Below are 17116 nucleotides of genomic sequence, written 5' to 3'. Positions count from 1 at the left end.
CCAGACCTTCAGTGGTAGAAGTAAAAGTGATAAGAATCCCACATTTTTGTTTGTCAAAATCATGACACAAGTTAACCTTTTCAACGCGATCTACCCCACACGATACATGGGTTCTAGTTCAATTTCATGGATCATAATGCAACATCCTCTTACAGAGAAAATTGTGATTGGATCACATATGCGTCAGCCATGTGTAAACAAGGTTAAGAAATCAAAATATATCAATTACATCTTTTACTTGTTAAAAAATAATTTATAAAATTTTTACTGGTTTCATTTCATAATAATTTATACGTAACCATATATCAAGCATTTAAAGGATATATTCCACCAGGGAAAACAAAAATTCTTATATGTTTTTAATCAGTTGCCTAGATGCATACAAAATATTTATAAAATATTATAAATTATAACATGATAATAAGCTGCATTAAGAACATCAAATTCACAAAAATCATTCATTAGAAATTTTAAATGATAATGACGATTTCACATTTGTAATACAATATGAAGAGGCCGGTAAATAAACAAAGAAGAAAAGGACAAACATTCCTTGCAAATATTTTCCATTTATCATTTACATCAGAGAAGAAAACATTACGATTAAAATATAATTATTTTAGTTTTTACTTTGACTTGATATGAGAATAAAATCTATGAGCATGTTATAATATTCTTTATGACTAGATTTTTTTAAATGAAGTCCTATTTAAATACCACTAACCAAACTTAAATATAATTATGATAAAATATCTATTTTTTACCTCAACGTATTGTTATGTTCATTTATAAATATGAATGAATTTCATATTATAGTTTATATGCATACTTTAACAAAAACATGTAGATATAAGTATTATTCTATTAATTATTGAACACAATCATTTTAATATAGCACTTACAGAAGACGAAAAAATATATGGATACATCATTTTATAAAATTAATATTTTGTGCAATTTATAATGTGATTGACAACTACAGATGTGCAATACATATACATAATCCAAGTCCACGACGTGATTCTTAACTCTCTAAACGTATAACGTTTCGATGCAGGTGCCCTGTAAGCGGCACTTTTTCATAGACGAGTGTTTGCATGACAACTGTTGTGACTTTTGCATATGAGGCATGGCCGTTCACAAACCAACTGCTGTAAGGTCCGCGTACAACAGGTTAACTCTCATTTTCACTTTGATTCAATGACTGAAGAAAAAAAGAAGTGTATTGTGTGCCCCAAATACTTATTTACAAAAAATTGCAAATATGTATAGAATTTTTTTCTTGAACAGACAATCAATTTCATTGACATCACATATCTAGGGATTTTATGTTCAGTGGACTTAATGTACCTAGTCTATAAATGACTGCCAATTTTAACCGTTTTAGTGCTTATCGTAATTACGCTGTTGAAAATGGGCAATAACGTGTAAAAAATTAACAGATACAGCTCTCAGTTTGTCAACATCAGTAGAGTAGTCACACACAGGCATATATTAAATATATTTAAATTTTAAACATTACTTATTTGTGCGATAAAAGCTTTTTCAAAGACAAAGCGCCTTGTTCAGAAGTGAAATACAGAGCAGATGTTTTTGTGTATTTTGGTTTTTACTCATATTTACGGCAAGCATATCATAATTACAATGCCGATATTTACAACATCGGGAGAGAACACATTTTTGAAGATAATTGTAAAGAAATCTCCTGAACTGTGATTTTGAATAAATGTATCTAGTGATATTGGGAAAATAAGTGACAGCGGAAATAAATGATATTGTCGTTTGTTATTCATCACAACCAACAAAAGATTAATTTGAGCAAAAGTTCAGATGGTTTTAAATCATCTTAATGATATTCTAATGAACGCAATTAGGTATGCATTTTTATACTGACACATTCACTTATCGCAATACACAATCTCACTTAACTTGTTAACACAAATAAAATAATAAATAGCCAGTCTAAATTTTATAACCATTGCGTGAAGGGATGAATTTTACGAACGGCATTCATTATTACATTTCACAAGAAGTGCGAAATCAAAAACAAATTTCATTCAGTTGATTTATTGACTATTGAGGCCATTTTTTAAAAATTCAAATAAAGTTAGCTTAGCACTAAAACGGTTAAAAATTTGTCATAAATTTAACCCATGGACTGCGGATCTTGACAATTCCGTGATAAAATAATTACACTTCAGTGAAAAAACAAAAATTGGCATAAAAATTGTGTAGGTACCTAACAATGTTCTTTACTGATATAAAAATGACTTAGAAAATAATTGTATGAATTATTTTATCGTAAAGTTACAAATTCTATTTCACATATATTCCTAAAGCAATTTTAACAATCTTGAAAGTACAAATCATTGTACTTTCGTTAATATTAAATTTCATTACCTATAATGGAGGTGAAGGCATAATTTATTAATAAATATAATCACTAATGACATGATAGCACTTCATCACACACAGACAAAATGCAACAAGACACATGCATTGCTTTTGACAAAAGCTAAAGCTGCACTCTTCAATTATTAGACTTGTTGGGATCTCATGCTCCGTTATAATATACTTCCTATTAATCCGCTCCCACGTAACATTACACTTCAATGGGATCTTATGCATAGTAACATTACACTTCAATGGGATCTCATGCATAGTAACATTACACTTCAATGGGATCTTATGCATATTAACATTACACTTCAATGGGATCTTATGCATAGTAACATTACACTTCAATGGGATCTTATGCATAGTAACATTACACTTATAAGTACTCTGTAAAGGCATAAATAATTGGGTGACTCACATTGTAGTGGATTTTCATTACAATAATTTTAATTTACTATAATTCATAATTTATATATATCTTTGAAAATAAGCATTATCATGCTGCGGAAAAATTTGAAACAATAAAATGAGCCAGCTCATATATACACCAAGCCAATATGTATATCCTTTTATATGTTAACCCAAAATTTTGCAGTTTTTTATGATAAAAGATACACGCATATTTGAAATTTCTACCATTTTAACTGATTGATTTTGTGATGATTATGAACAAATTAATTTATAATGAATTGTTCCTTACAAGAATACATACCCTAATCATTGACAAAATAGTAACATAGTGAATTTTAGGTAGACTGATTATAAATCACATGTCTGTTCTTCCATTTTAGGTATATATAAGTTTAGGCAAATTCTACAGTTTGTTCTATGCAAAAATAGCGTGTTTGTAAATCACTTTATTAATTAACTGTAAATCATCCATTGAGAGGTTTTATATTATTTTATATTAATGTTTACGTATTATCATATAAGTGATGGCAAATTCTAGTAGTCGTAAGGCAGCTAAATATCAAAGAAAAATGGAGATACCAATAATTGATTAGAAAAGATCTAAAAATGACAGAATTCCAAACATATACAAAACGAACTGGAAGCATCATCTAAAGGCAAACCACTGAGAGCTTTTTATAATATCTTCCACTTTCTCACAAATAAAACACAAAAAGAGAGGTAACAATGGAGATATCAGCGGCAGGACTATATTACTTTGGGTAACTTATATGTTCTGTTCTTCAATGGAATGCTAGCTATCTCACCAGTCAAAGTGCTGTAACAGCCAAGGGGGAGTAAGACAGTCGAGCAGCTGGCGTACTGGTGACAACTCATCTGTAACCTCTCCCACATTCCCATAAATGACAGGTAATGACAGAACCATTGGCAGCAGGACCAAACACCATATGCCTTCTAGTAATAAAATGTTCTGTGGTATCTCGTTTATGTAGAAGAGTGTCTCACCTGTTTCGTGTCTCCTATGACCATTTAAGTGGAAATGAGGCAGACGGTAATATAGCATATGTTCTGTGGTATCTCCAATAGTAGTGTGTCTCACCTGCCAGGGGGTAGTGAGACAGAGAGGTGGGTTCAGGGTTCGGAGGGCTGGCAGGAGAAGGGGAGAGGGAGAGGCAGGTAGTAGTGCGAATATCACCTCCTCGGGTCGGTGCTGTACACGGATACGGTGGAGTCTCGTGCTCCTACTGCCAGGGCGCATCTATAAAAAAAAAAAAATTGAACAATATTGAAAAAAACGTCTACCAGGTCAATTTGTACTATGCCATGAAATCCACCAGAACAATCAAACTAACTATGTATATACCATCCAGTCTAACAAGTCATTTGCACTATACCATGCAGTCTACCAGAACAATCAAACTTTAGAAGAACAGGTCTACAAGAACAATTATACTATAGTGTGAGGTATATTAAGACATTTACAGTAGAGTGTGTGGTGTGCCAAACCATTTACACTATAATAATGCTATCTACCAGAAAAATTACAATGTAGTGTGAGGTACCAAAACATTTATATAATGGTGTGTGGTGTACCAAGATATGTATACCATGGTGTGTGGTCTACCAAAACAATTACACTAATGTGTGTGGTCTATCAACACAATTACACCACAGTGTGAGGTGTCCTGAAACATTTACAATAAAGCAAGTGGTACACCAAAAGAATTGCAGTGAAATTTACACTAGTGATAAAAAAACAATGGTGTTACATTTCAACAGACCTAACCTAGCCCCAATCAGACCACTAGAATGCACTCTACTGCTAGTCTATTGGAACAAACCTAACCTAGTCCCAATCAGTCCACCATAACACACTCTACTACTAGTCTATTGGAACAATTATTACATTACAACAAACTTAACCTAGCCCCAATCAGTCCACCAGAACCCACTCTACTACTGGTCTATTGGAATAATAATAAAAGTTCCGTTACCTTTCTGGATGAAAAGACAGGCAGGACACAGGCCCGATGCGGGGGCCCATGAACCCTTCGTGGAACTTGATGGTGTTGAGGGTCAACCCACTCTTGTTGTAAACTCCTATATGTTGGTTTGAGAAGCCGCTGGAACAAAACAAATATTATCATCAATTGCATTGAATAACAAACAGAGGAAGTTCACTGATAATACAGAGTTTGAAAATAGTTGCACTCTTCTCTTGCTAATGCGCATCCCTTGTTAGATAGACTAGAATGGTTTCATCGCCTACATTCTATTTTTAAAACTACATTGTCAAATTTCGATCGACTGTCCACGTGTGACGCCATTGTTGATAGTCCATTTCATTTGAATATAGTCCATTTCGCGCATCCCTTGTTAGATAGAGACTAGAATGGTTTCATCGCCTACATTTTTTTTTGATAACTACATTGTCAAATTCCAATTGTTTGTCCATGTGTGACGCCATTGTTGATAGTCCATTTCATTGGAACTGTCAGTCAATATAAATTTTATTAAATAAACATTCAATGCCGTGTGAGTGTACAGCCAACGAGTATAAACGTGTTTCTAAGAAAAATAAATGACAGGAATATTATTTCACAGGTAAGTGAAAGTTTAGGAAACAATTTTTCAATTTATTTGATCATTCAGATACTGTAAACACTGATACCACAGGTGGTAATGATATTGAGATGAAATCTCACAAAAATGTCACAGTATGAATAGATTATCAAAGCATTATTGTTAATATAAAAGTTATATGCGGAGTTATGTTGAAGTTATGTAAAAGGTGTGTTGAAGTTATGGAAAAGTTATGTAAAAGTTATGATAAGGTTTTATAAAAATTGGGTTGAAGTTATGGGTGCATACAGTAAAAATAATTACCAGGCAAATACGTCGGCAAACTGATGCACAGCCATGGCCGTCATGCCTTGGGAGGTCTGAATGCACGCCAGCGGGGAGCTTTTTCTCAAGTCGTAGATCCTCACTTCACCAGATATGCTGAAAATATTAAATTAATTTGTTAGGTACTATGAGAGTAAAACACAAGGCTAGGTTATGTTAGTTTTGTAGATGGGAAATTTAAACAACATATTTTTGACATTGATTTCAACCGGATAAAGCAAACAGAACAAGATAAAAGAATAAGTTGGGTTTGGCGAGGTTGGCAGAGGTTGGGTCAGGTAAGGTTAGATTTGTTTGACTTTTTTACACTTTTCTTCAGTGTTATGTTTTGTCATGGAACCGATATAGAGTGACGCACTACAGTTATACCCTATGTCAGGTTTCCTAAAGATAATTCATCTGATTTAGACAGTAAGTAAACGAGAGGCAACGGCAGTTAGGGCCGGTATTTCAGTTGCTTTTTAAGGTCGGCTTGAGAGATAGTATTTATGTTTGCCTATGATTATCGGATAGGTTTCCTGAAAGCCCAAACCGACTCATAACATTCCCGAGTATAATAGACCTCAGTCAGTTTGTATGTGTATTACCATCCGGAGATGAGCAGGTTCCCCTGCGTGGCGAGATGGGCCTGCAACAGAGCACTCTGGTGGTTGTGGCGCGACAGTGTGGGTCCATTGCGACGCGTCCTTATGTCCCACAGGCGCAGAGAGCCGTCCGCAAAGCCGCACGACACCAGGCGGCCGGCACGCGATATGCACGTGGCGGCGCATTCCGCTTCTGGAATAAGTACACACAAAGGTGAGTTCGGGGGTAATTCACTAAAAGTTACATCCACGGGTGTCAGGATCAGGTGCAGCCGGTGCCTTAAATGTTTGGTGTTTCACCGAGCAATTCCTCAAAAAAGTAATATAATTCATATAAGTGTGGGTATCTTAATAATTTATAGAGAAGATCAATTCTTCGACCCTTTTATTGTACTCCACATTTATTAACACGTCAATCATTTTAAAAGATAACTATAATTATATGAAGAGATTATAATAATCATATAAGAATAGAGATACCAGAATAATTTTATATAACAGATCTGATAATAACACAATAATAACAAACGTTTCACTTTGCTGAGCGGGTGTTTACTGAGCTAATGAGCTTTAGTGTGAAGTTTGCAATAAGTGACAAAAAATGCACATAAACAAAAGGTTACTTTTTAACTGTAAATCAAACAAAAACTATGATGTCAATGTCAAATAGGTTCCCAAAGGCGGCCATACACACTACGGTTCACCGGAGAGGTCTACCTGTGCAGGTATGCCTGTGCAGGCAGACCGGAGCGTGTGTGGGAATAGACCTGTGCAGTTTTTTTAACCTGCGCAGGCGACCGGAGCAAAATCGAAAATCAATTCTTTCGGGCAACACCGTACGGTGTACCTGCGTGTGTGTGCATGTACTCCGGTCGCCTGCACAGGTTGCGTCAAATCTTAAAGTAACTGATAATATATTATTTCTCATAACTGTATATTTTTTTATCATTTGTGTAACCATTGCAAGTAATTTTAGTCAAGTAATCTTCAGGTTCAAATTTTAATTCATTCAATACGTTTTCCTTTTTAATAACCTATGCTTACACCACTTTGTTCGCTTCTTTTTAACTGTTTTATCTTTTTTCATCAAAATTAACGCAAGGCCTATCAACGCCAACCCGTCATCGTCTGCAATCGATGCCATCGCAAAGAGAATGAACTGAAGACCGCTCCGGTACATCGGAACGTCCCCATACACGCTACCGCCGTACGGTTGACCTGCGCAGGCAGACCTTCAAAGGTAACCTCTCCGGTAGACCGTAGCGTGTATGGCTTACTTAAGCCAAGGGCTGCATTACAAGATAATATTACACGAGACGCATAAACCGTTGACTCATGATTGCATTTTACAACAGAAATATTATTACTACCTTGTTCAAACCGTAGGTCAAGAATGATTACTTCGCTGCTGCCCTTTCTTCGAAAATCTTCAGATACTTTCAATTCTCTTCGTGTCATCTTCACGCCACACGCCGCTCGTCCAGCAACAATTTTTTCAATATATTTTCTGTGATAAAACGGTTTAGCGATGTATGCTAGAAGCTTCATACAAATTCAGACCATTCCCAAACGGGGCGTTTAACTATATCAGCCGGAACGATACGTATCTCGGTTCGTAGCCGTCATAACTGGGGTGCGGGAAAAAGCTTGTATCCGCAATAAATTATTCTCAACCAAACATATTTAATTTTTATTTTTTACATTTTTTTAACGATTGTGTGCAATTTCATAATTAAAAATATTATGTAGGAATACAACGAGCTGTAAAATGTTGTTCAATTTTGTTGGCGGTTCAGCCCACGAGTGAACGTTGGCGCGAGCCGTGCTTAGTCAGGGATAATGAGTGTGAGAAGACATTGAGGATAATGAGTGTGCTGCTGGGCTAGCAAGGAAAAGTCCTGCCTTCATAAGAAAAAGCGCAAATACCTGGGGAGACATCGCCAAAACTTCCAATAATAACATAAATCTTTAATAAATGGTCTCACCCGTAGCGATGTCAGCAAACTTTCTCTCGCAGCGAGCATCCCACAACTGCAGAACTCTCGCCGCACCGGCCACAGCCAGGGTCTGGCTGGACTGCTGCCATTCCATCACCAGCCCAGGACCTAGAAAGAAAAACATAAATAAAAATATATAATCTAATCATATTTTAAATAGTGGTAGGGTGAATCAGGTGAATCAAACAAACCAGCGGTGTTTTTTTTTTATTTATTTATCTATCAATATAAAGTTTTTTACGTGTATTTATCGACGTCTGTCTCACTAGGGTACCCCTGTGTCGAGACAGATGTATACAGATACTTAAAGAATATTTACATGCATAACTAAATCAAAATACAAAGTTGTATACACTTTAAACTATGGAGTCAATAGATAGATAATAGAAAGTTGGAGGACGTAGTTACAAAAGGGTTTTTATAAAATTATTGATTATAATATTTTATTTTGTATTTGAATTGTTGTTATTGATTTACGTGTAATTTGATTTACAGATGTTTGCTATAGTGGGGCGCCCAATACTTAAATGAGTTGAGTGTGACGTACATACAATGAACTTCTGGAGAGTGCGTCTGTATTTACGTTACTATGTTAAGACTCATTTTACATAGATTTAATCTGCGTTAGCTAACGCAAAAGGTACAGACTCACCCCCCAGGTAACTGTTTGCCACCAGGTTGGGTAAGGTTGTGAGTTGGTTGGCGGTAGAAAATAGACAGTTGCAGCGTCCGTGGTTGAGGAGTAAGGTCCTCGACAAGAAATCTTCAGGCTCAAATCCCGGCGTGCACAAGTAAATATTAATTAATTAAATTGTGTTATTTCACATTTTATTAATTATTTATTTATTTATTTATAATGTATTACAAAAAACATGGTAAGTAACACATTATTCCCAATGAGTTGAGATAAAACTCATTACGGGAAGTACAGACACATAAAATACATTTTACAAGGATATTACACTTTTAAAAAAAATACAACATATTGAAAAGGAAAAGAAAAATAAATAAAAAAGGAAAAATACATTGTTAAGAATAGAGATTTTAGAAATACTGAGAGACATCTATACACATGAAACATAGTAAACCAACATATGAAAGCGAGCGAAAATTCACTGGTTTAAAAACATTTTCAGGAAATAATCTTTAAGCGTTTTAACTAATATTTTTTTGTTAGTTACTGATTGCTTTATTTCATTAGGTAATGCATTGTATTGTCTATATGCAATATATTGTAATGAGTTAATACCAAATTTTGTTGTGTGGGTAGACGATGCTAGGTGTATTAGATTTTGGGACCGTGTTTTGTGCTGGTGTATGTCTGAATTAAATGCTGGTTTGATGTTAGTGTGTGAGGATCTATGTATGATTTGTAATATTGTACAAGTGATATTGTATTTAGGTAGAACCGTAAAAGGAAGTATGTTTGTCTTTAAATATATATCTTTGATATGTATATCCCACGGTAGACGGTAGATATTCCTTATTGCTCGATTTTGAATCACTTGTATTTCTGATATTTGTTTTTTAGTAATAGTGCCCCAGATACTAACTAAATAACTCAGATGGGAGTGAATCATCGCATAGTATGTGGCCCTTAGTAGAGATGTAGAGAGAAGACCTTGGAGTCGGTACAGTACGCCGGTTATTGGGGATATTTTAGATTTCACATGCTCAACATGGGAATTCCACGAAAGTTTAGAGTCTATTAATAGCCCTAAATATTTCGTGACTTCTATATTTTGGAGCTTCTCAGTTCCAAGTGTGATATTCATTGGCACATAATCCTTATTACCGAAAGTTAGGTAGTGCGTTTTTTTTATATTGAGGCTCAATTTATTAATACGCAGCCAATTAGCTAGAATTGAGACATCTACATTCATTTGAGACTCCAGGTCACTCAGGCTTGTACTGTGATAATAGATTACAGTGTCATCCGCATAAAGTTGGAGGTTTCCAGAGATACCACATTTAGTTATGTCATTGACATATAGCAAGAAAAGCAGAGGCCCAAGAATTGATCCCTGTGGCACTCCACATGTGATTTTACCTAAGCCACTCGAGACACCTTTGACTTCAACAAGACAAAATCTATCATCTAAGTAGCTTCGGAGGAGTTTTAGGGGCTTCCCAACAATTCCCAAATATTCCAATTTCTTTAAGAGTATTTCATGATCGACCGTATCAAAGGCTTTTTTGAGATCTATAAATATGGCTGCCACATATTCACCCTGGTCTATATACTGTTGAAGGTTGGAGATAAAATCAAAGGCGGCACATTGAGTACTAGAATTTTTCCGAAAGCCATATTGTTGTGGTGTAAGGATATTATTCGCAGATATGTATTTTAGGAGTCTATCTTTGATTATGGTCTCAAATACTTTTGAAAAAACCGATAGAAGTGATATAGGACGGTAGTTAGAGATACATGTTTTACAGTCTCCTTTGTGTATAGGTATTATCTTCGCTAACTTTAATTCATTTGGAAACTTTCCCGAGGACAGTGACCAATTAAAAAGTTCTGTAAGGTGACCCGCTAATTCTTCTTTACAAGTCTTAAGAACTGATGGTGTTACTCCATCGAGTCCCGGTGCTGCTTTCAGCTTAGTTTTAGAGATGATCCTCAGTACCTCATCTTTGTTTGTCCTAGCCATGTACAAGGATTGGCAAGCCTTCGGTTCCACAAAAACGGTATTACAGTCATCCGGGAATGACGGAATGGTAGCTGCTAGCTTTTTTCCTATTGAGAGAAAAAACTCATTAAATGCGGATGCTATTTGGCTCGGATCCTTAATTACGCAGTCATTTACCACGAGGGATTCTATTTCGTTAGTTGGTTTATGTGTTCGGTTTGATAGAATAGAGTTTATGATTTTCCAGGTTTTAGTGGGGTTATTTTGGTTTTGTTGAAAGCTGTTCGCATAATATTTGTGTTTTAGATTTCGCCTATAATTAGTAATGGTATTTCTCAATCTCTTTTTAAGTGTTACAAGAGTAAGATTACCAGGGTCTTGTTTCCACTGCTTGTGAATCTGGTTTCGTTCTTTGATTAATGTATTTAATTTGGAATCAAACCACGGAGTATTCAGTTGTACCCGACTTCTTAATCCTGTTTTTGGTGTAGTTGTACCTGATTCTATTGCCTTTTTAATGTGATAATTGAAACTTTTAAAAGGGTCTTCTGAGTTGCTTAAGTTGATCGTGAAATTGTTATCAAGAAGATAGGATTTTACTGACATACTGTTGATGATAGGTCTCGTAATCCGGGATTTGGTTCTATTATTAAAACATTTTTTTAAGTTGTTCTTATAATCAACAATAAGTATATTATGGTCACTAAGTGGATCATCAATATTCGATATAGTAGTCTGAATGTTTTGCCTATTTGATAAGATGTGATCTATTAAGGTGCAGCTTGTATCAGTGACTCTCGTGGGAAATGTTTTGTTATGTATTGAAAAATTGTAAGATTGTAAGATGTTGCAAAAATTTAATGAAGAATGTGTGGATATGGATATGTCAATGTTAAAGTCTCCGAATATTAATGTATCTTGTCTACTTTCGTTCAGTATTTTTTCTAGATGTATTAGAAAATCCTGCATATTTGTGTTGGGTTTTCGATAGATAGCATAGATGTTAACTGGTTTCCTATCACTGCTACTAAGCGTTATACCTAAAAAGGAATTTTCATTTGAGAAATTTTCAATAATTGCACACTTCATAGTATCAATCACATATATTGCTACGCCGCCTCCTCCTTCGTTGGGGCGAGAAGAAAAAACACTTTTGTAACCATTCAGGGAGTAAAACTTTTCCTCTCCAATCTTAAGCCACGTTTCCGTAATGACGAGCACGTGTACAATGTACCGCGAACTTCTTACTTTTTCTTCGATCTCATCAAACTTATTACGGATGCTTCTCGCGTTCATATACATTATTCGTAGACAGTTCGTCACGGGATTATAATTCTCGATGGTGAGGCACTTATGCTCATGTATGTTACACTCCATAATCTATAGTTGCAAGGTCGTTCTTGAGTGCAGCGATGTAGGCCGGGCAGTTGTCCCTATCTCCAGTTGAGTGATCAGCAGGCTTACCAAATCTGGTGCATGTCGCGCAAACTGGTTTGATGGTGGAATTTGGGCAGGACTCACCAGTATGATTCTGTTGAGCACAATGTCCACATGTGGGTTTGGTATCTCTGCAATACTTGTATGAGTGACCAATCATGTAGCATTTGGTGCAGACAGTAAGGCCAATAAAATCTCGGACGCGGCAAATAGTCCAGCTTATAAATACTTTCTCTTGCTCGACTAGAAATTTACGTACGGTAGCGGGTACTGCGTAGATACGGTGACAAGCGTTACCTGTGCGAGCACCAGCCAGGTGACTTAGTTTACAGCCTGCAATAGTTTCTTCAATGTCTTCAACGTTGGGAATACCAGTGAGAGCCATCCTTAAAAAATCTTCGTCGGTCAGGTCCCGGGGAACATTAAAGAATATCAGTCTCGGTAGACGCTTTGACGGTAGTCGGGCCTTCAGTTTGCTCGAGTTGTCGAAGCAAGGTGCATTTAATAGCTTTTGTTGTTCGCCCGTGGTTGCCGTATTGATCAGGATGCCTTTATTTCTTATTTTTTTTATTCCCGTGACCCGAACGCCTAGTTCAGATGGCCGAATTGTATCTTCAATCATTTTTTTCGTACCGTCACTGTCCTTTGTGGCGTCCGCATCCGTTGGAAAGATGCAAACGGCAGGTCTTGGTGGTCCGACGCGATGTCCTTGTTGAGTGATTGGTGGGGGTTGGTGAGCATCATATGGCTGTTTTCGGGCGATGTCAGCAAAAGAGAGGGTAGCCTCCGTTGCCACTGCCACTCTCCGCATTACAGGCCCGAGATCAGACTCTAATTGTATGATTTTTTGCTCAAGGTGCCTTTTTTCCCTCTTCTCGTGGCGTATTTTTATTTCTGCCATTCTAAGTTGTGCTGTAACTGTAGCTAAATCCGCACGCATCGTCTCTCGCTCCAACAACAGCTGAGATACGGATCTGAAAACTTCCGATACGTTTCTAGCGATCCTCAGCTGCTGGTCTTTTGAGACCTTAGATTGCTTCTCTGCTAACACAAGTTGAAGAGCTGTCAAATGTGCTTGGGTTTCATTGAGCACATCTACTCCTGAAGCGCAAGGATATTCCGCTTCGGTGACGTCCGAGCCTTTGGATGACGTAACCGAGCTGTTTTCATCCGCATCCTCAATCGTGACGCACTTTCCTCCTATATCCTCTGGACTAGGAGACATCATGGTGCTTATGTGTCGTTTTTTAGGACGATTCATTATTAAACACTACTTTATAAGGACACATAAAAAAAAAACAATGTTTGAAACAGAGTATTAGTTCTGTTCAGCTTTGCGCCTGAAAATTCGTAGGTGGGCAATCGGTCTAGCTCTATGTAAATCAAAACAAAAGTCGCCGTATCGAGTTTTTATATCACGATTTTTTTTATATTTGCACTAATTGAGCACAAATAACTTTAAACAGTTTATCACTATGAATGTATCTACGAAATCCACTATCGGTTTTACCGAAAAGTTTCTGTTTTATTCACGAAATTATCGGATATGTTTTTTTGTAGGTTCTGGATAATTTTATTTAAAAGAAAAAATACACAAATGTATACTAAAAAGTATTTTGCGAGATGAGAGTAATCTCTTTCGACGCACAATTGTCACTTTAAAAGGATTTAATACACAGAATTTAGATAGTTTCGATTGTAAACAAGGGGTATGACAAATTCACAACACAAACGCAACCAATAGGAGCCCTGAAAGGTGAGCTCATAATTAAAGCGGCCAATCCGCGCACTTTATCCGTTGTACACAACACTTTGGTTTGGGATGCAGTGAATTTTATAGTTTATATTATTAAAAAAACAATGGTAAAATGTTAAAAAGTCACTGGAGAACACTACCACGAGTTAAACTTTCGTTGTTTTTAACGACGATTACGTTTTATCTTCGGTCGGATTTATTATAAAGTTGTTTACTATTATTAACGATAGCTTGACAGAGCACGACGCTTCGCTTCGTAGGTACGATTTTTATGAAATAAATATATATAATCTATTTGGACACGTTTTTGAGTGGTAGATACTCTCAGTATCGCCCTGATGAAAGACCACCATTTTGAATCGAGTAATGACCTCCATGGCTGAGGTGTAAGGCTCTTGACTAACAAACCGTAGGCCGCAGGTTTAAATTCCGGCGTGCACAAGTAAATTTTGTTTGATGAATTTGTGTTATTTCGTAATTTATTAATTGAAAATAATATATAGTACACTTGCGGCACCTTACGGAGTGGAAGACACTCCCGGTATCACCCTGGTACAAGAGCACCATTCAAAAATTAAACATTGCTTGAAATGGCTTTAGCCGTGACCTTTTGGCGACCAGATATTAATAGACCCACATTCCTCTCCCCATCTCCTACTCCTCCCCACTACCTTCAGCCTCACAATATACCCCAATTGGGGATGCCATAGTCTCACTGGCTCCAGACAGTTGGAAGCAGTTGTGCGGACTCTTGTGCGGTATTCACATAATTATTTAGCCATTTTTCGAGACTAAATCTGAAGAGCCAGGTATTTCCACACCTTCACCTTCTCCTTACCCTCCCATTCAGCCTTACAATATACCCCAATTTGGAGAAGCTATTGTCTCACCGACTCCGGTTAGCGGGAGCAGTTTGAAAGGTTAATAAAAATCAAACCCACAGAGTTGTTAGAAATATAATTAACATACCTGTCCCCTTGGAAGTGTTATTAGTGGGCAGCTGGTTCTGCGGCTCGGACAGCGCCCGCCACGCGGTGACGAGGCGCGGCTCCCTTCCCCCTGCTGCCCCACGCGCCCCTGTCTGCCCCGGCGCCGGGCCCGGCCGGTACAGGGCCACCGCGCCGCAACTTGCGCCGCACAGCAACAGACGACCAGCATCGTGTGCGTTCACATATTGCAGGGCCGTCAGGCGCGCGCCCGGTCGCCATTGGCCATAGGAGAGCTTGGCACCAGTACCCCAGTCCCAGATACTACAGTAAAAAATATATTTATACAGTTATGTATTAGAATACATCACAAATAGTTAATCAAATCTGTGTTACAATCATAGACATTCAAATTGATAGAATAGCCAACCAGCGAGGCAGCGTGACCGTCTCCCTTTCTGTGATTTGGCACTAAATGAATCTAACAGTATACGGCGAACTCTCATTGTAATATGACTATTCAGTCCTCAATCCGCTTACGAATTACTAGTCCTTTTTACAAACCTGTCCTGAGGGTTAAGTAGTTTTTTGTAATAATATGGCACCTACCCAAAGGAGTCCTTAGCTGCAACGGCAATGTGCTGATCGTAGGGATGGAAGATGATGACAGATGGAGGCAGAGGACTTCTGGCGTTGAACACTTGGGACTCGAGCCTGCTGATTGGCATGCGCAGTTGCTCTTCTGTGGAGACAAATTATACATCATAAACTCAGAAAATGGCTTATTGTTAAACAAGGTCATAATGGAGAGCGTAATTTCAAATAACTCCTGGTTAAAATTGTAAACGAATTCTGTTTAAATGTTACCCAGCTTTGTAAAAAATCATAAAAAATAAAGATGTTTTACTATAATACATCAAATTGCAATTTTCAACATAGTTGCGCCATCTCTTGGGCTGGCTAGTAGCCAATCTCAAAGAACAAAAAAAAAATGGTTTAACTGAGGATTGAACCTTTCTCCCCGGGGATTGGAGTCAACCGCGCCGACAACTGCGCGAAATCCAGATTAGGTAGGAATGACGTTTATTTCTGCTAAAAGTTAATATGCATTGTCATCTACAACAAAACAATTGGCGAGTTTCAGCTCGATCGGATGTCGGGAAGTGGATTAATTTCCACTTCTAAGATTTGCATTCATTCATTCACGAAAACAAAAGTTAAATTAATAGATGTATATTAAAATTATTGATGGACTCTCGAATAGTGTTTGTAATAATTTTGATGAACTTTTTGGAAAAGCTTCATTATAAGAAAATAAGGTTAGATCTTACCTCTTGCTTCTTTCCTAAGAGTTTTATTCCTGCTATACCTCCATTGTCTCTCTTGGTACATGCGACTTTCAATATCCTGGGAAAAAAAAAAAACATATTTGCTAAACATGCATGTTTATAGGAAGGGCCAAAAAAAGCTGGACATCCTAATAATGCTTATGTATTTGTACTTTTCAATGAAAATAATTATTTCACATGGAAAGATAAAAAAAAAACAGATCTCATCAAATCCAGTAAAACTTTTCTATTCAAACTCTCAAATTTTTATTGTATCCGGATACGTTTTAGTGAAATCCACATCATTTGAGGAAGGAGAACCCTAGCGGTTTTATAGTTGGGTCAAGGTGCTTGTTTATCAGTCCAAAAGGGTTGTCCCCATCACTAAGAATGTGAAATATAAAAATTTTAACTGTAATAAATAAAACATAATTGTCTCATCCCGTTACCTTCTGCCATTGCTCCTCATCCGCAGTGCCGGCAAAATGACTGCTGGCCCAGTTAACGAACTGCGTGGTGACGATTGGGCGACGCGATGCTCCCGGGGCTTCCCCGGTGCCCCCGCCCGTAGCGGCTCCCGCGCTGCCAGCACGCCCAGCACCCTCCTCCGATATAGTCACGGGCAGGACGGCGCGGCGACTGCGATTACCTGGTTTAATTCAAAACATTTGTTTGAGGAGTTTGATTACAATTGAATTTACAAAAGATAGGTTCAAATTGCAGATCTGGATACCAAGTAA

At 37.2% G+C, this 17116-nt stretch overlaps 1 protein-coding gene across 1 annotated transcript in view; it reads right to left on the bottom strand.

Moving 5' to 3' along the window:
- Positions 1–629: 629 nt before the first annotated feature.
- raptor (regulatory associated protein of MTOR complex 1) overlaps positions 630–17116 on the bottom strand; it is a 48145-nt gene continuing 31658 nt past the window's right edge. The window contains exons 18-26 of the mRNA XM_089638309.1: positions 16826–17025; positions 16380–16455; positions 15658–15790; positions 15092–15372; positions 8285–8404; positions 6303–6492; positions 5695–5811; positions 4803–4931; positions 630–4066 (exon numbers count right to left, since the gene is read on the bottom strand). Of these exons, the coding sequence (XP_089494435.1) occupies positions 4000–4066; positions 4803–4931; positions 5695–5811; positions 6303–6492; positions 8285–8404; positions 15092–15372; positions 15658–15790; positions 16380–16455; positions 16826–17025 (1313 nt within the window). The 3' untranslated portion in view covers positions 630–3999. The remainder of the gene's footprint in view (positions 4067–4802; positions 4932–5694; positions 5812–6302; positions 6493–8284; positions 8405–15091; positions 15373–15657; positions 15791–16379; positions 16456–16825; positions 17026–17116) is intronic.

The sequence above is a fragment of the Hesperophylax consimilis genome, chromosome 12 (genome assembly GCF_061612785.1).
Source record: "Hesperophylax consimilis isolate HC1 chromosome 12, BYU_Hcon_1.0, whole genome shotgun sequence".
NCBI classification, from domain to species: Eukaryota; Metazoa; Arthropoda; class Insecta; order Trichoptera; family Limnephilidae; genus Hesperophylax; species Hesperophylax consimilis.
Note: the sequence above shows the minus strand (reverse complement) of the source record. Positions and strands in the feature narration are given on the sequence as shown.